General features: G+C 42.3%; 1 protein-coding gene across 6 annotated transcripts in view; it reads left to right on the forward strand.

Moving 5' to 3' along the window:
• The first annotated feature begins 11,685 nt into the window (after nucleotides 1–11,685).
• Nucleotides 11,686–20,521, forward strand: part of LOC120445263 (ionotropic receptor 40a) — a 54,844-nt gene continuing 46,008 nt past the window's right edge. For 3 of the 6 annotated variants that reach the window (XM_039625555.1, XM_039625553.2, XM_039625558.1), the window contains exons 1-4: nucleotides 11,686–11,872; nucleotides 11,937–12,505; nucleotides 12,567–12,830; nucleotides 12,884–13,310. In XM_039625555.1, the coding sequence (XP_039481489.1) occupies nucleotides 11,770–11,872; nucleotides 11,937–12,505; nucleotides 12,567–12,830; nucleotides 12,884–13,310 (1,363 nt within the window). In that variant the 5' untranslated portion in view covers nucleotides 11,686–11,769. Of the gene's footprint in view, nucleotides 11,873–11,922; nucleotides 12,506–12,566; nucleotides 12,831–12,883; nucleotides 13,311–20,521 lie in introns of all 6 variants that reach the window. The other 3 variants (XM_039625556.1, XM_039625554.2, XM_039625557.2) reach the window with 2 other exon arrangements.

Here is a 20,521-nt window from a genome sequence, read left to right on the forward strand (position 1 = left end):
ACACGTCCTTTCAAACGCGGCCGAAGGATTCGCCGCGAAGCTGGCTGCAAAATACGACGGACCTTATCGGGTCGTAAAATTCCTCTCGCCGAACATAGTCACACTACAGGACACTAGGTGCCGCCGCCGTCGCACCACGGCCATTCATCATCTGAAGCCATCTGAGATATCCTGGTAGCAATCCGGAATGAGGATGAGGTGCCGACCGACGCCCGGTTCGGCAAGTTCCAGGCCGAGGCAACGCCACCACGCCCCGTTTACGAGGACATTTCGGACGGTGAGCTGGAGTCGGTCCGGACGACGATGGGGGCTCCAATCGTCATTTCCAAGGACGAGTGCCCGAGGACCCCGGAGCGGCCAACCTCCGACACCACCTTGCCCCGACCCCCGGACGAGAGCTGGAGGTTGTCATGCGGACGCATCGTTCGGGAGCCGCCCGGACTCGCGTCCTGACCCACCGATGCGACGCATCCCCGCCCTACGGCAAGCGGAACCCGAAGGGCCCCACCGGCGCACCGTCACCACCAGACGCGCTGGCAGTCCTGGCCGGGAGAGTCGAAGTGGTGGAGCGCTCGGTGGCCAGGGTGAAGCCACTGCCCGTCACCGACGAGTGGCGATGGCGCTTCAGTATAAACATCCCACCGCCTACACTGGACGAAGTGAGACGCCTGCCCGGGATCCTGGTGGGCGCCAATCGCCACCCCTCGGGTTTCCCACCGAGGACGACCGAGTTCCCGAGGAGGAGGAGGCCGCCGACGACCAGGACCAGGAAGGATGGGTCACCCCGGAGGAGGGGATACTCCTCCGCGCCCAGGGAAGGAACCTCCGTTACCTGGAGGAGAAGAGAGGCCGGCGGTATTCCGTGCGGATATCCCGTGACGGCCTCCATACCCGAGGAAGGGATGCGGTTTGAGGACCCCTTTTGGGCCCCTCACCCTATTGACCATAGGAATAGTTGGAAGGATTTGGACTTAGAATTAATTGGTAGGATTAGGGCTTAGGATAAATTGGTAGAATTAGGACATAGGATTAATTGGTAGGGTTAGTTGTTATTAGAATAAGATTTGGGATTAAGGGTAACCTATAAGCAAAAATAAAAATAAGAAAGACCCATGAAGGGCACCTAAAGTAAGAACCCCCCACACACACGCATCATCAGGCCCGTAACATAAGTGGCCAAACCCCGCAACACGGGCCCAGCAACATCGCAGTGCCCATAGCGGCAGAGCCACCCGACGCAACGCACAACATCGGCAGAGCTACCAGACGCAACGCACAACATCGGCAGAGCCCACAGCGACAGAGCCGCCCGACACAAGGCACAACATTCTCGGCAGAGCCCACAGCGGCAGAGCCACCCGACACAACGCACAACATTCTCGGCAGAGCCCACAGCGGCAGAGCCACCCGACACAACGCCCAACATTGTATATTCTAGGAGTTAAATATAAATAAAGTACATATTGTGAATTCATGGGACCGAAAACCAGACAGTTTCAATCCTTTCATTCCCCAACTCTCTTTTCCTTCCTCCCTCGAGCCCCGTTCGGAAGCGGCCCCGCTCATCGCAGCCGTTTTTCCGGATGAGACTCCTTTCCCCCTTCGAGCCCCTTTCCGGAGCGGCCCCGCGCATCGCAGCCGTTTTCCGGACGAGATTCCTTTCCCCCCTTCGAGTCCCGTTCGGCAACGCCCCAGCGGCAACGCCATCTCTTACAATCTTCCCGATCTTTATATTAAAACCTTGGCCCCCTCTTAGCCCGCCTGTCTCACAAATAATTATTTCTGTGAAGGATCCTGAGCTGGCTAAATATATTCCTGGCCCGTGATTAGCATCCTTACAAACAAATATTGTTGACTATTCACGACTACAAACGTCGCTCTGAGGGCCCTTGTTTTTGCATAACAAAAACAAGGGGGATACTCGCCGCTGAAAAGGAATTTTTATTTAAAACAATATCGGACATAAGATATTTAATTTCTATTAATGAAATAACTTGGCTTTTTTTTTTATATCTGACACCCTCGGATACCATTGTTACAAAAATATACTTATATTCCACCATTATATAATGGTGTAAAAATTAAATAAGCACGAGAATATATGTATATATAAAAATATAGAAAAAAACTCGGGACCAGGGTTCCGTCAAACTTACCCCACTTTAATCGGGAGCGATGAGAACTCGACGTGTTGGATCCTGGGTGTTGCTATATATACTATATATATATATATATATATATAGTACATACATATAAATGCATAATTTGACATCGAACAAAAAAAAAAAAAATATACACAAACAAATAGATAAAAAAAAATACACTAAGTGAAGGTCATCTTTCTTTTGATATATATGAATGCATGAATGAGTTGTTTTTCTGTGGCACGCTTCGGCTGCTATCCGACTCTCAGTTTACTTGTATTAGGCACTTGTTTGGAAAGTCCACGCTTTTACTTTGTTTTTGCTAATATCCACAATAACGAAAATACACCGGTTCACTTGTTCCTTGTTTATTTGTTTTGTCGTTTGCGGATTGATTATGCACTTATGGGGTTTGTGGGCTACTGGATACGATTTATTCCAGGGTATGGTGATGGTCCCGTCTCCGCTGTACTGATACTTTGTATATTTTTACTAGCTTCAATAGTGCCAGAAATATTAATAGGGCGACGATGAACTCCAGGGTATGCTGCACACCTGCTATTTCCTCTTTGTGGTCGACGACCTGCACGGTGTTGATCACATTGGCGGTGTTGTCGGAGGCTTTAGACTTCTTGCCTCCCATCTTGAGACTTCTATAGAATTATGGTTTTCCTTCAAGCGAGTTCCTTGTATTGGTCCTAGATCCTTATAAAATACGTCCTTTTATTCTAAGGGTTAACAGCGTCCTCGCTCCCCGACACTTTTCCTTTGACTGAAGTTATTCCGAGTATTGCCTTTCGGGTAGTCAGTTCGAGTCTTCCCGGATATTCACTTTCGGGTGTTCACTTTGAGTCTTCCTGGCTATAGACTAACGGATATTCGCCCGGGTATTGACGTACGCGTATTCACCCGGGTATTGATCCGGGTATTGACCCGCGGGTATTCACCCGGGTATTGACTATTTTATCGGTGGGCTACGGTCTTTTTATACCGGCATAGAGCTTTTCTGATCAATCGGTCTTCTATGCCAACTGTTCCCAGAGTTATATTTCTAATTTTCCCCCATTTTGGGAGTCAATATCCCCTCGGTGAACTGTGCCCGTAACTGGAGTAGGTTTTTTTTTCTGCGACCTATTGCGGAGGCTGAACTGGTCATTGGACACTCGTTTATTGTCGACTTGCATTTTCTTTATCGCAATCCGTCTGACTCAACGCGATAGTACCCCTTCCCCTGCTTTAGATTCTGGTTGTGAATCTTCAAAGTCTTGTGATCTCACAAAGTGCGAGAGTGCTTTAAAATCGTGGATTAAATCTGTGCGCGAGAAAAACAGAAAATAACTACTTTTTACGAACAAACGCTGCTTTTATCAGCCCCGTTACTCTGAACGCAGTCCTCGTTGGGTAGTTTCTGACAATTCTCGGTAAATGATTCATAGCGGCCAGTCACTACAATGCCAAGCATGCGAACGACCCCAAAGGGCCAACCACTTTACAATGCGCGCACTGAGACGCGAAATTGGCTCTAGTATGTGACTTTGGGTATGCATACATACATACTGGCCAGCAGATTGAAATAAGATATAATAGATAGAATATTACGGCTAAGTCAGTTGCAGAACCAACATTCAGTTCTACCTGCTGTCAGGCATCGAACCCATATATGTGAGTGGCCCTACAGGCAACAGGACCAATTGGGCAAGGTTCGCGAAATATGTTTGTACTCACATTAAAAATTCCAACAATATTAACCGATGCAGCTACCCCTTCAGACACAACCAATGAGACAAATCATAGCAAGTCAAACGGTGAAATCGAACAGCTTTTACTTGAAAAACGAAGATTAAGAGAAAAGAAATCACAGGTTCCTTACGGCTTAACACAGCTAAAAATAGAAACACAAAGACTAACCAGAGCACATCCCCACCCGTGAAGCACTCGCATTCACCACGTCCAGGAGAGCTAGCTTCGAAGCGGGACTCATTGTCGTCTTGGCTCGATCGTTAGTCCGTAGTGCGCCAGCACCTTCTTCACGCACTTTCCCAGGCGCCACCCTCAGCTGGGTTAGCCGGGCAATTGAAGATTCATTCGACTCCTTTTAATGACAGCTCGCCCTGGATCCTTGCAGACTCAAATACTTCGTTGAACTTCCTGGCCTCTCTATCGGCTCCAACGAAGTTTTTCCGTTGTCGCTTTTTACTCTGACCGCCGGTCAACGGCGGCTCGTGACGTTCCTCATGGCGGTTATACAGGAATTCGTGGTTAGACACGTAAACAATGCCACCCACCCCTTTTCCGTGTGACGTCCAACAATCACAAATAGCGGTCCAAAATAATCCTGGCCGGTATACTTAAATATCCATCCGTAGGCCTCCAGCCGGTCCCTTTGGCAGGGGACCCATATCTGGCTGCGTAAGTCGCGCCTTCCGTATCTTGCACCTTTTCTAGCAGTCTCCGTAATCCAGAACTTCTGACGGATCGCTCTAATAGTTGCCTTCACGTGCCTCCTCTTGATACAGTATGATTGGCCATCGCGCGCTGTATGGCACACACGCCGCGTCGTCGATTCTTTCGCTGGCTCGCAAAACTCCGTCCTCGCTGATGTACAGTGTCAACCAAGGCTGCCCTTGACCGCCATTCCTCGGCTGTCCTGTGGAAACGCTCCTCGTTGCGATTGCTTTATCAGTGGCGCTCTGCCTCAGCGCACTCCATCGACGTCAGCGTCCCTCTCGAACGCTACGTAGTCCACGACATCGTCCACTAAATATGAGCACTAATGCGGTGCTCCTCACCAATTGGTTGTAACTCGAAAATAACGATAAGTTCGCTGTGCCCAGGGAAAACTCGAGCGATCTCGGCCACTTTTCTTTTGGTCCTCGTAGGACCACGTAGCCATACTCAAGTCCACGCTCTTGAGCGGGCTCGGCGCGTCATGGACGGAATCCATCTCCAGTGGGATGCCGTCGTGGATTTTAAGATCTCCGCCACCCGGTTTCCGACGAATTGTTTTTTTTGTGTGTGCTTATCCAGTGCAGCACAGTCATAGAAACCGTGCTCTTGCTTGACGGTGTCCATCAGTCTCGTACCCAATACTGCTGCTTGAAGTTCCAGTTGCGTGAACTTCGTTTTCGAGCATATGAAATGCGCCTGCGCATCCCCGCTTGCGTATGTGGCCCGCCAATAGGGCACTGCTTTTCAGTCTTGTTCATTCCTTGCCGCCAGCTCTCAAAGGCTGCGTCCAACGTGTCTGATACGGCTCTTCCCAGCCGACTCCTCTCCACCAAATCTCTCGCATTAATAAAAGCGTCTTCTAGCTTCAAAGCGATCGGTTGTGTTTTTTTTTGTTTTGCCAAATCCACCGGTGGATTTTGATAAATTTTTGAATAATTCAATTTCGTAATCAGTACTAGTTAAAGTTCCGTTCGCTTCGCGAGTGAATCTTATGTGATTTGTGCATTATTTTAATAAATTAATTCAATCTGTTCTCTTTCTGTCTTTGCGTTTTGTTTACTCTCTCTTTCGTGCGTTGTCCGCAGTGCTGTTTGGACAAGACAAAACAAAAGCCGACAACATAGAAGTGGAAAAATTTAACTTTTCTTACGCTAGAGACATCTCATCTTTCAAGATAACTGTCCCTAATGAGCTATTCTCGACTTCCCTCACGTGGCCAGATCACTGCCCCATCCCCTTCTACTACTTCTACTTCTGTAGTAGCCAAGAGGAAAGTGTTCACCAGAATCTGAAGGTTATCTAGCGTATAGTCGGGTCGGTGTTCGTGCACTTCTTGCTATGCTCGGTACAATGCTCGCCGGATATGGCGTGGGTCTTCCTTACCTCCTATATGATACACTTCTCTACTACAAAATAAGGTTTAAGTGCACTTCCTGTATATTAAATGATGGGTCAAAAGGTTGAAAGGTTCAGACATTCGGACGGACCCCTAAGAGATATTTATAAGAGAGACACAAGCGTTGTGGGTGGCGATGATGTTATTTGCCCCCACAGCTTTACCCTCCCTACCGTGGTAACTTATGAGATTTTATAGTTACCCCTTTGCAAAGTCTTCGCTGCAATTTAACGCTATTCCAAAGTCATTCGACTTTCGCTTCACCGTACACATTCGCTTCACAAGACCGATAACAACAAGTTAGTACTTCATTTTCATTTCATTATAATTCCAAGTCATTTCATTTCATTACATTCTTTTTAAGCTAAGATTATACATTTACTTTTAATGTTTTTCATTCGTTCGATACCTTCATCAAAAAGCGCGTATTCGCGGATCGCTATCCTTATTAAATACTTTCGATAGGATATAAATATGCCCTCAGGCCATGATTGCTTTTATGCAAAAACTTACAAACAGATCCTCCGCTGCCAATTCGCTGGGCCCATCGAAGATGCAGGTGCTGTTGCTATGAGTCGAAAATTGTAGAAATGTTATTTAACAGGGATCCAAGGCAAACACTAAATCTAATTTAAATTCATTTCCGCACTAACCTAGAGCTGCACGTGGCCGGTTATACCGCTGCCATAGATTATGCGCAGGCCGCCTATACCGTATACTGTTTCTAAAGAATCAGGTTATATGCAGGGCGTTAAAAAAATGAGGTTATGTGCCCGCGCTGCGCCGACCAGGCGCAGGAGCTGCTGGGGGCACACACGCTGACTTCGTGGCTGCCAGACAGACACCTGCTCCTCCTCCGCAACGGGACCTTTCCCAAATCCTCTCTTAGCGCTCTCGCTAGTGGTGAGCGAAGAAGTAGAGGAAGAGGAGGTAAAAATAATGTGTGATTTGCAAGAGTTGCCATTGCAGGCAAAAAAAAATCAGCAACCGATATTCATGATTCGCTAGATAAGGTGGACTTATCGATATTAGATTATTTATATTCATATTCAAAATTTATATCTACATTTCTATATTAAAATTTATTCTTATACATATATTCTCTAGTCTTTCAATCTGGCCCCTACACCACAGTCAAATCATCAAGAGTCACAGTCAAAGAGGTTTTAACGGAAAATGGGTCAGATGGGAATAATTCTGCTACTTCTAACTTTTTATGTCCTTCAGGTTATTACTATTTACTAGCTCGTAATAAAATTTACTAAGCTTCTTGAATACTTTCGCTCTTACGAAAACTGGAGCAAGTTTACTGTTGAACTGTTTTGCCGCATTGCTTTGCGCAACACTACGGGCGTATACAGTATCACCTACTTTGAAATATGTTAAACGCGAACGCAGGTCATACACTCTAGCGTTGCTTTCATGCGTTTCCCTAATCTTTCTCTGGGTTTGACTGCGGGGTAGTTGTGTGACATCCGTCGTTTTCAATGCAGTGTCATTCTGTAGCGACTGTATATTCCTTAATAGTTCGTAGTCCTGCCCGTTCATAATCATATTCTGACCAAACCACACAGAAAATAGGGTGAAAATCCTGTGCTACGATGGGTTGTTGATCTCAAGGACGCGCTAATTTCATCAATGTTCCTATCTTAATCGGTATGATCCGTTCCGATGTAAGCTCTTATGGCCGCCAGGGCGAGTAAATAGCGTTAAAAAGGCCTTGAAATAGCCTGATTTAAATTGGGATCCGTTGTCCGTTAGCACAGATTCTGGAACTCCGAAAGTAAAGAACGGACGTAAATTTTCGTAATGGGTGCAGGAAGTGAAACTTCGTGCAATGGTCTACGATGATCAGCAGACCTATATTTCCGCTCTCGGATCGTGGATACGGCCCTAAGAGGTCCATATAAAGGTTTTGAAATGGTCTCTGCGAAGTGGTAGGATTACCCATTGGCGGTCTTAAAATTTGGTTAGGACTTTTAGTCGACTTGCAAATACTACAGTTAGCTATGTAATTTCGAATCTGGGTCACCATCCCGGCCAATATAAATAACGCTTCAACTTTGCTATCATTTTCGTCATCCCTACATGAGCTGAATCGGGAGCATCGTGAGTTCGATGCAAAATGGGACTTCGCAACGCGTTCGGAACCCAGAGCTTCCAAATCTCCGCTTCTTGTAGAGTATCTCTTATCGAGGGTTCGGTTCGCTTGTACAAGAATTTACCTGCCACTTTCAAATCCGACAATCTTTCTTGATTCTGCATAACTTGGTCGATTAGGTCAATATATTCTTTTGAATCGAATTCACTATAAAGGCCTATTGGGTTATCGTGAACGCTGTGCACTGTCTTGACTTCTCCTCAAGCGGGATTTGCCCAAACGCGTGTTTCATATCAAATCATATGCGTCTTTTATGGTCAGCTTATTCACCTCTCTAGAATCCAAGCATAGCCTAACCTTTTCTCCTCGCTTAACCAAGACTCAGTTACTGCTCCATGGGCTGCGAGACTCTTCGATTACGCCTAACGCTAGCATGTTCCCTATTTATATATATAAGTTCTGGAGTCACAAAAAACTCGACTGGATAAGTACAATGGCGATAATTGATGTCTACCACAAGTCTGCCTACTACTGGACATTCCGCATTATTTGCGGTTCTAATTCGACTTGAACATTTGCGTAATTTCGAGTTTTGATTTAGATCTTTGGCAGCGTCGCCTCCAATGCAACTGATTGTCGCTCCTGAATCCAGTAAAGCCACGTAGCGTTTATTCAACAAATCGATTTCCGTGTATAAAAGGTTATCGGAATTCATAAAAACGGCTGCTATTAATTTCTTGCGATTTTGACGTACCTTCTTCCAAAATGATCGTGCTCTTGATGTTGAACGTCTAGGCTTGTGAGGTTTAATACAGCTACTAACGTCTCCGAAGATTCTACGTCTAGCTTCAGCGTATTTTGCTTCACGTATATGGTATGATTGGTTAAATTTTGAAATATCCGAATGAGATTCACGCAGATTCAAAAACTCGCGCGGATCTGTCTGCCTACCACAGCTGGGTTTTAGTTCTTCGGGTGCGACGCGTGGATTTTGAGCGACGCATCCTGCTGACGGTTTTCCGATGGTCTGCAATGTTGACATTTTGGCTTAAACGTGTTTTTAGCCCCACATCCGTAACAGAAAATGCTGCGAGGGTCAAGACACTCATCGAACCGATGGCCAATTTTGTCGCAGTTCCAATATTTAATCTGACTAGGCTGTATGGCTGAAATATCATCCAGGGCTACATCCTCAGATTGTTGTTCTAGTTGAGCAATATACGGCCGAGTTGCAATTTGGTTCTTACCATGCATCGGCGTAGGGACGTTATGCGCAAATGCATAAGCTCGTATCTAAGTATATAATGTCGAATCAGCTAAAGTTTGCTTTGAAATTCGAGTACTCAAACGTGAAACTAACTTTTCTATCTGGAATTGGTATTCCTCAAATGATTCTGTCTCTGACTGACGCCTGTTATTGATGGATTCCCATATGTCCATGTCTGTATCGACGTCCTTGAATTTCTGCCTAAATTCTCTGCAAAACTCTGCCCAAGTAAAGGGTGCACGAGCTTGGTGGAAACAGGCAGAAGGAAGCGTTTCCGACCATATAAAGTATATATATTCTTGACCAGATTCAATTGCCGAGTCGATCTGGGCATGTCCGTCTGTCCGTATGAACGTCGAGAGCTCAGGAACTATAAAAGCTAGAAAGTGGAGATTAAGCATACAGACTCCAGAGACATAGAGGCAGCGCAAGTTTGTCGATTCATGTTGCCACGCCCACTCTAAACTTTTGAAAAATGTTTTAATATTTTTTAATTTTTGTATAGGTCTTGTAAATTTCAATCGATTTGCCAAAAAACTTTTTGCCCCGCCCACTCTAACGCCTACAAACCGCCCAAAGCTGCCACGCCCACAATTTTGAAAAATGTTTTGATATTATTTCATTTTTGTATTGGTCTTGTAAATTTCTAACGATTTGCGGGAAAACTTTTTGCCACGCCCACTCTAAGGCCCACAAACCGCCAAAAACTGCCAGTGTTGAAGACTCTCCTTAGCTTCTAATAGCTGAGTAACGAGTATCAGATAGTCGGGGAACTCGACTACAGCGTTCTCTCTTGTTTTCTTCTAAATTGGTTTTTCCCAGTCTAAAATGAAAATCAGTTTCAACCTTCTGCGCTGTTACTATCTTTTTAGGCTGTCCAAGATGTCAGTTCCGTATATCAAAATGCACCTTTAAGTCTTTTGACATTTGATATATAGAAGTTGATGCCATAATTGGGCACTAAATAATTTTCAAAAGGAGTATATAAAACAGGAGCACCAGAACTGAGCCGCTGATTAAAGATGCATAAGTTTCTGGCATTGTATCTGTTAATAACTTTTTGTTTTAAGGACTCCTTTTATATCGGCTATAATAGAAATGTCAATATTGTTACAATTTTTTGTAACGAATTTTACAACGATTTATTTACTAGGCCGGGATCTTAAACCATTTTAAAAGTTTTAAAATTTAAATTTTAATATTTCAAAAGGAAATGCAACTTATTACTCGTTACTCGTAGAGTAAAAGGGTATACTAGATTCGTTGAAAAGTATGTAACAGGCAGAAAGAAGCGCTCCCGACCATATAAAGTATATATATTCTCGATCAGGATCAATAGCCGAGTCGATCTGGCCATGTCCGTCTGTCCGTCCGTATGAACGTCGAGATCTCAGGAACTACAAAAGCTAGAAAGTTCAGATAAAGCATACAGACTCCAGAGACATATGCGCAGCGCAAGTTTGTCGATTCATGTTGCCACGCCCACAAACCGCCCAAAATGGCCACGCCCACACTTATGAAAAATGTTTTGATATTTTTTCATTTTTGTGTTGGCCTTGTAAATTTTTATCGATTTGCGGAAAAACTTTTTGCCACGCCCACTTTTACGCCCACAAACCGCCCAAAGCTGCCAGACCCACACTTTTAAAAATTATTTTGATATTATTTTTTTTGAATTGGTCTAGTAAATTTCTATCGATTTGCAAAAAAACTTTTTGCCACGCCCACTCTAACGCCCACAAACCGCACAAAACTGTCAGTGTTGAAGACTCGATTGCGAAGGTTCCACTAGCTGAGTAACGGGTATCAGATAGTCGGGGAACTCGACTATAGCGTTCTCTCTTGTTATTACCATGACTGTTTTTACCTTTTTATTTCTTAAAAAAGTTTTTGCTACGTGATTCTCTTTTCCTTTGATGATCTTTATTTCTTAATCAAACTCTCTAAGTTTTATTTTCCAACGTTGTATTCTAACGAGAACGGGATACGGTTATATCTTTAATTAATAACAAATTTAATGAACTATTTATACATTTTTATTTGTATATCTTAAAGTTTGCAACTATAAAGTTTAGTATTGTCAAATTATTGTCTTAATTTTATACGACTTTTATTTGATTTATAAAAAAAATAATTTCTGTTTACATTATATTTTTAACATTAACTAGGTAGAAATTTAATACTTTTAACAATAATAATTTGCTTCTAAAGCGATTTTTTCCAGTCTAAAATGAAAATCAGTTTTCAGCCATCTGCACTGTTACTAGCTTTTTAAGCTGTCAGTTCCGTATATCAAAAAGCACCTTTTAGACGTTTGACATTTGAAATATAGAAGTTGATGCCATAATTAGACACTAAATAATTTTCAAAAGTATATAAAACAGGAGAACCTGTACTGCTCCCTTGATTCAAGATGCATAAGTTTCTGGCATTGGGCCTGCTGCCCTACCTTCTGGGTTTACTTAACGGCACCAGGCTGACGTTTATTGCAAACGATGAGTCAGACACTGCAATAGGTTTGTACGCAGTTCATATTATTTTTTTTTTGAAAAAAAAGTTTTTATAGCCACATGCACCTAGCGCTTACCCAAATTATCAGAGGCTTGCAACCACATTCACTTACTATATTGGCGCTACCAAGCAAAGATGTAACTGACGGTGTCTGCCAGAACGACCGCAGCGTTTATCTTGATGATTTTCTGCATCGTCTTCATCGCAGTAGCTACAAGTCGGTGGTATTCAGCAAGGCGGAGCTCTTTTTTCAATACATTGAGGAAAACCTTCAAGGTGCAAACGAGTGTATTAGTCTGATTTTGGAGGAGCCCAAGCAGCTGTTGAATAGTCTCCACGATCGCCATCTTGCCCATCGCTTAAGCCTATTTATTTTTTTCTGGGGAGCACGTTTTCCACCCAGCCCCCGAGTAATAAGTTTCAAGGAACCGCTTCGAGCGGTAGTGCTAACTCGTCCTCGCAAGAAGGCCTTCCGCATCTACTACAACCAGGCTAGGCCATGTAGCGACAGTCAGCTACAGTTGGTTAATTGGTACGACGGCGATAACCTTGGTCTCCAACGAATTCCTCTTCTCCCGACTGCATTATCGGTGTACGCCAACTTTCAAGGTCGTATTTTTCGGGTGCCTGTATTTCATGTAACGCGTTGTGTGTGCAAACAACAATGCAGGGCTTAATCAATGCTATATTTGATTGCAGTCTCCGCCGTGGTTTTGGGTAACGTATTGCAATTACAGCTCCGAAGAAGACGAGGAGTTGAACAACCTAGACAGCATAGAGAAAAGAAAGGTTTGGGTCACGGGTGGTCGCGATCACCGCCTACTCACGCTGCTATCTAAGGAAATGAACTTTCGGTTTAAGTATATCGAAGCACCCGGTCGAACCCAGGGCTCTATAAGGTCAGAAAATGACAGGGATTTGAATGACAGTTTCACGGGAGGCATTGGATTGCTTCAAAGTGGAGTAAGTGGTTTTGAACCTAATATTAAACAGTTTAATTTAAATTTTTGGTTCAGCAGCTAGCAGATTTTTTTTTGGGAGATGTCGGTCTAAGCTGGGAGCGACGTAAGGCCATCGAGTTCTCTTTTTTCACACTGGCAGATTCAGGAGCGTTTGCTACACACGCCCCAAGGCGACTTAATGAGGCCCTGGCCATTATGCGCCCGTTTAAGCAAGACATCTGGCCTCATCTAATACTTACGATCATTTTCTCCGGTCCTATTTTTTATGTTATTATTGCCCTGCCTTATATATGGCGTCGACGACGGGTCAACTCAGATGTCGAACATCTTGGAGAATTATATTTCCATATAACGTACTTAAAAGAGATAACTCCACACTTATTAAAGTTCAAACCCGGAACTGTGCTGGCTGCCCACCAGATGCCTCACCAACTCTTTCAGAAGTGCATATGGTTCGCTTTACGTCTGTTTTTAAAACAATGTAAGTAGAAATTATTTTTAAGGTTAGCAATTTAATCAATCCTTAAACTTTGTTTAAAACTATTTCTACAGTTAAGTCAATCTTTTGTCCCTTGATTACCAAATACCCCTTATTTACTTTAACTGTGGGAGTGGGAGAAAAAAAATTCGAAATTAAACAAAATTTAAAACTTGTTTCTAGTTTGTGGGAGTTAGATTGAGGTCAACATGTGGTGAACATGTTTTGGTCATATCGATAGAAATCGACAAGACAAATAATATAATAACAAAATTGAAACATATTTTTTAAAACGTACTGGAACAAATTTACGCTGCTTCTTCTTTTCTAGAATCTGCTTGCTTAATATCAATCTTTTAGCTTTTGGGTACAAAAAAGTTGATTTACCACCTTAAAAGGGAGGACACGACAACAAAGATGTTGATATTGACTACTACAAATGTCACTCTTATGTTTGTTCATACGAAAACAAGTCTAATATAAAATATGGATATACTAAAAAGATCTTATAACGAGAACTCCTATCATCTTGAATTCAGTTAATGTTATAAAACTTTTGGAGAAATTTTAACATTTTTTTGCCATACCGATAGAAATTGTGCAAAAAAATATAATAAAATATAATTAATTACCACCACAAAGGAATATTGAGTCCGGACTACCGGCACAAGTTGGCACTTCAGAAATACAACCTGCAGTGCCCTCTCGGGCGTTCCACTAAAGAAACAAGTTTTCGTTTCTCGCCTTTCCCCTGATCAAACATCATCTGTTGTATTGTCTTATATACAAGACAAAACAAAAGCCGACAACATTAAAGTGGAAAAATTTAACTTTTCTTACGCTAGAGACATCTCATCTTTCAAGATAACTGTCCCTAACGAGCTATTCTCGACCATATGTTCTGGTGATTTTTGGCCGAATAGTATGGTTGTGAAAGAGTTCGAAGCGAAAACTAAAAATAGAAAAAAAGGGCCCCTGGGTATAAAACTTCCCTCAGGTGGCCAGATCCCTGCCATATCCCCCCTACTACTTCTACTTCTTTATCTTCAAAAAACTAAACTCTAGTCTCTCTATCTGTTATCAAACTGTAAGAGGTTTGTGTAGTAAGCTAACTAATTTGTATTCAGATAGCCTTTCCTTTGCAACCCATATTATTGTGTTTACAGAGACTTGGTTAAAACCGGAGATACTTAACTCTGAAGTTTTCCCAGGTATGTACACAGTATACAGGCATGATCGTCCCTCCAGGCGGGGAGGTGGAGTCCTCATTGCTGTTAGGTCTACCCTCACGTCAGAGGAGGTACTTTTTGACGAGTTTCGTAACTAAGAATTTTTATGCGTAAAGCTGTCATTTTCCTATAGCTATGTTTATATTACATTCCGCTGTCTTCTGAGGTCGTAAGTGGTCCACAGAAGAACAGTCGAATATTCTTCTGCCTAAAGCACAGCATGACGGCTTGCTCGACATATTGTTGTCGCAAGTTTATTATATTCGAAATTATCTTGTTCGATTTTTGGATCTATGCTTTGTTAAAAGTCCTGTAAGTATGTTTCTGACTGAAGTAGCACCTCTTAGTCAACCAGAAGATCCATATCATTCAACTTTCGAGGTGACAATCGACACAGGTACCGTAATAAAAGAGAGGCCAGATAAGTCAACCAAACGAATTCATCGTAAGGTAAACTTTCGGAGGCTTAATCTTTATATATCTGGCTTTAATTGGTCCGATCTTTGTTCTTGCAACATAATAGCCTATGCCATAAATATTTATACCCGTTACTCGTAGAGTAAAAGGGTATACTAGATTCGTTAAAAAGTATGTAGCGGAAGCGTTTCCGACCATATAAAGTATATATATTCTTGATCAAGATCAATAGCCGAGTCGATCTGGCCATGTCCGTCTGTCCGTCCGTATGAACGTCGAGATCTCAGGAACTACAAAAGCTAGAAAGTTGAGATTAGGCATACAGACTCCAGAGACATAGAAGCAGCACGCCCACTCTAACGCCCACAAACCGCCCAAAGCTGCCACTCCCACACTTTTGAAAAATGTTTTGATATTTTTTCATTTTTGTATTGGTCTTGTAAATTTCTATAGATTTGCAAAAAAAACTTTTTGCCACGCCCACTCTAACGCCCTCAAACCGCCCAAAGCTGCCACGCCCACACTTTTAAAAAATGTTTTGATATTTTTTCATTTTTGTATTAGTCTTGTAAATTTCTATCAATTTGCCAAAAAACTTTTTTTCACGCCCACTCTAACGCCCACAAACCGCCTAAAACTGTCAGTGTTCAAGACTCTCCTTCGCACATTCACTAGCTGAGTAACGGGTATCAGATAGTCGGGGAACTCGACTATAGCGTTCTCTCTTGTTTTTATACTGCAATTAAGTCATTATACCCGTTACTCCTAAAGTAAAAGGGTATACTAGATTCGTTGAAAAGTATGTAACAGGCAGAAGGAAGCGTTCCCAAGCATATAAAGTATATATATTCTTGATAGGGATCAATAGCTGAGCCGATCTGGCCATGCCAGTCTGCCGTCTTTCTGTCCTTCCTTATGAACGTCTAGATCTCAGGAACTATAAAAGTTAGAAAGTTGAGATTAAGAATGTAGACATAGACGCAGAGCAAGCTTGGTAACCCATGTTGCCATGCCCATTTTATCGCCAACAAACCGCCCAAAACTGCCACGCAGTTTTTTTGTTTGTCTTGTAAATTTGTATCCATTTACCAAAAAAAATGTTTAGCCACGCCCACCCATTTTACGCCTACAAATCAATTATAACTGCCGCGCCCATACGCCAAAAATGTTTTGGTACTTTTTCACATTCTATATTTGGGACAAATCACTATAAAATTAGGAATTTTTTTCTTAACTCAGAAAACTCACCCAAAAGTAAGTAATATTATGCTCACTTTGTTGGAGTTCATTTTTCTAAAATTGGGGGCATGTTAGTAATGGTTTCATTTTTAGAGCCTTTCTGGTACGGTTCCTAGATATTTCTGATTGTTCTGTTTTATGTTTATGAACTATGCATAGCTATACATAGCTATGTAGTCAAAAGAGTGGTTCATGGCCAGAGCATGTTTGAAAACTTCATTCAAAGAGATAGGAGTGAAAATATTTATTGGCCTCTTAATATGGCTAGTAGTTCTTTTACATAACTTATCTCATTTTCGTTTACAGTTTTCCTGTTATCTTCTTGGAATAATACGGCACTTTTGGATGGATAACTGCTTGCATCTGTAGTTAAATCAAAATTTTTTTTTGCAAAATCTGTATATGTATAAATCATTATCACTGGGATCCACTGCTTTAACACCGCTGATTGTGATAATATGTCCCAAAAATTCTGAAATTTAATATTTGAAATACAAAAAGGGATCCTTTTGATAAACATTTTCTCTATGCTCGAAATGCGAAATTTATCTATGATAGTTATCTTGTAAAGTCCTCTGTAATAAATAACCGATGAATCAGTAATTTCGGTGCCATTACATTTCGACTCCAAAAAGTAGATTTGTATTTTCTGAAAATACCTTGTTTTTTCTTTAATTTAATTTCCTTCTTCTCTTTTGTAAATTTAGGTATAACTTTATGACCTTTATGGTTTTTCCTGTTTTATTATACCCGTTAATCGTAGAGTAAGAGGGTAAATAAGATTAGGTAAAAAGTCTGTAAAAGGTACCGCGATTCCCGACCATATATATATTCTTTATCAAAATTAATAGCCGAGTCGATCTGGCCATGTCCGTCCGTCCGTTTGTCCGTCCGCGACTTCTGCAGACATCACCCATATCCCGACGAATTAACATTTGCCAACAACTCGAGAAAAGGGGCGTTCTTGTTCTCTCTCACTACTAGTTTGTCACAAAACTCGCAATCTCCAAACACATGCGAATTTCTTTACGATTATTTACAGTGACTAGAGTGGTGACAACAACAAACACTGCAACTGCAATCACAACACAACTGGAACGATATCGCCATCTCGCTCAATTTCGTCCACGCAAGCCCTTGCTCTCAGTGATCAAAACAAAAACACCATTTAACAAAATAGCGAGGAAGGGTAAGAAATTGTTTATGTCAACTCTTTGTTAAGCCAAGGTGGTTTGTTCGAGATTGACGGATAGTACATCGGACCACCAGAGCCAGATATAAAATTATTGAGCTTCAGTTTTGCCTTGCGAAAACATTGAATTCGTTTGGTTGACTTCCCGGATTTTTTCTTTTATTACGTTACCGAGTTGATTGACACCTCGAAAATAGGATGATATGGATCTTCAGGTTGAGAAAGAGGTGCTTCTCTGGACAGAAACACACTTTCAGGACTTGTCACAATACCTAGATCCAATAATCGACCCAGAGAGTTTCGAATATAATTAGCTTGCGAAAACGATAAGTCGAGCAAGCCGTCAATAAAGCCATGTTGTGCTATAGGAAGAAGGATATTCGAATTTTCTTCTGTGGTGCCAGGTATTCTAAGAATTCAAAAGACGGTGGAATGTAAGAACACGTAATATGAACAAAGCTATCAGAAAATGACAGCTTTACGCATATGAAGTCAACGGGAGTCGCCAAATACTACCTCCTCTGACGTGAGGGTAGACCTAAACGCAATTAGGACTCCACTTCCATGTCTGGAGGGGCGATCATTCCAGTATATAGTGTAACTTACCTTCAGAGTATCTCCGCCTTTCACCAAGTCTCTGTAAGCACTATGATATGAGATGGCTATCAGAATACAATTTAGTTAGCCTGCTACGCAAGCCTCTTGAATTTTGATAGGAGATAGTAAGACTAGATGTTAGTTTCTTGAACTAGAAGAATTGAAAGAATTAGAAGAGGTGCAGTAATCTGGCCACGTGAGGAAAGTTTAATTACCCCGCGCCCCTTTTTCATATAGTGAAAATAGTTCATTGCGGACAGTTATCTTGAAAGGTGAAATTCCCTAGCGTAGGAATAGTGAAATTTTATCAAGCTTGCAATGCAAGCCTGGACTGCGATACAAGGCATCCGATACTTTTACCAAAAGATCATCCAGTCTGAAGCACTCATCGTTTGTTGTTATGACAAATATTTGCAGGCAGGATCACAGGCGTTGCTTGCAATTTTACGATAAAGGTTATGGCACCCCATATATTCTATATAGCCGTCTTCATTTGCTATTCGACAAAGGGAGCTCATTTGGAAGTTGTCCAGGATCTCACGACGGATTCTTTTATCGCAGTGCTGAGAAGATTCATTAGCTTGCTAGGCAGTCCGGGTACCATTTGGAGTATCAATGCTACAAACTTTGCAAAGAGCGAGCTTGCTGAGCACGGCATCGATATCATCCGCTTGAAGTTCATCACTCCGCGTGCATCGCACTTCTGCATTAGCGTATCATAGTGGAAGAGCCACACAAGCGCAATCGCCCAATATGAGTTACTGTACACCGAAATCGATTTGCAAAATCTAAAGAGAAGTTCATAGAACAGAAGGTAGAACATAGAATAGAAGAATAGAATTTCATAGACATCCTTGTAAAAATATGCAGCCACTGCGCTGAAAGCCACATAGCGAATTGGCGTGGCTGATAGTAAAAATGAGACTTAGGAGCCGCCCTAACAAACGTGTAGAATACGCGCTAAAACCACCCACATCGTACCAGTCCTAGCATTTCCTTGCTTTTGCGCTAAAATCGTGAATTAAATCTATAAAGCCGTTAACCCAAAAGTTTACTACTAAGCGGGAAGAACCGAAGAGAACTACTTTGTACGCACAAACACAGCTTTTATCAGCCCCATCACTCTGACCGCAGTCTACTGTCCACCTCGTTGTGTAGTTTCTGACGTCCAATTCTCGGTAAGCGATTCAAAGCGGCCAGTGACTACAATGCCAAGCATGCTCACGACCCCAAAGGGTCAACAACTTTACAACGCGCACACTGAGACGCGAAATTGGGTAGGCATACATACATACTGGCCAACAAATCAAAATAAGCTTCTGGATCTCCTTGACTTCGGAATAACATGAAAGATCTCAAGAAATAATATTATGGCTGAGTCAGTTTCAGAACCATCATTCAGTTCTACCTGCTGTCAGGCATCGAACCCATATAACTAAGTGGCCCTACAGGCTGACAGGCAACAGGACCAATTGGGCAAGGTACTTATGTACATACAGACACACCCAAAATGACAAATCATAGCAAGTCAAACCGTGAAATTAGACAGCTAGTACTTGAAATCGAAGACTAAGAGAAAAGAAAACACTGATCCCTAAAGGCTAAAGAACAGCTAATAATATAAATACGTAGACTAACCAGGGCACATAAGCATTACATTACATTACATTAAAGAACTATCGCCCACATTGCAGAAAGCACACAAAAATATTCAACCACCGGTAAAAATAATCGTTCCCTCTAGAAGCTGTATATGCAGCGACGAATCTTAAGCCCAAAAAATCCCTTGGACATGCCTTGGTCACACCATAAATTATCATACCACTCCCACGGTTGTACGGTTCTGACCTTATGCCATCTCTTCAACGGTATTACGTAACTTGGACACGATCGCCAGAGGTGGAGAAAAACAGTCATAGAACAGTCAGAACGCTACGTGTCTCTCAAAACGGTTTAAAAATGTTTTTTTTAAACAACTATCTCCCAACATAAATAGTCGAAATACAGTACCATCACATCAATTTGGCTTTCGCAAAAATCATGAAACGACTTCACAAGACCGCGTTAACAATGTTAGAGTGCCCCAAGGCAGTGTACGGGGCCCCGTTCTTTACACCCTATACACAGCAGCCATATCTACAAACTAACAGCTCACAACCTTTACGTTTGCTGACAATACCGCAATACTCAACCGATTTAGATGCACAGCTAAGAAAATTTAACAACTTGCATGTGGAAAGTGGAAACATGGTTTGCGGATTAGCAGATCGAGAGGCCAAGCGCAGACATCTAACTTTCTTACTGAACAGATAAACCTGCCCATCCTGTACCCTAAGCAATAAATTCATCACAAAAGCTGACTTAGTAACATATCTCGCTGTTCACCTAGACAACTTTGTAATTTTGTATACCCGTTACTTGTAGAGCACGACCTAAACTTATGTCCCGTTCTTGTCAAAATTGGAGAAAACCATTAGTCCACAACACCTCAACTTTTTCTTTGCGGATCAGCTGCAGATTGCGCTCTCTTGTACTAACGC

This window comes from Drosophila santomea, chromosome 2R (assembly GCF_016746245.2).
Source record: "Drosophila santomea strain STO CAGO 1482 chromosome 2R, Prin_Dsan_1.1, whole genome shotgun sequence".
NCBI classification, from domain to species: Eukaryota; Metazoa; Arthropoda; class Insecta; order Diptera; family Drosophilidae; genus Drosophila; species Drosophila santomea.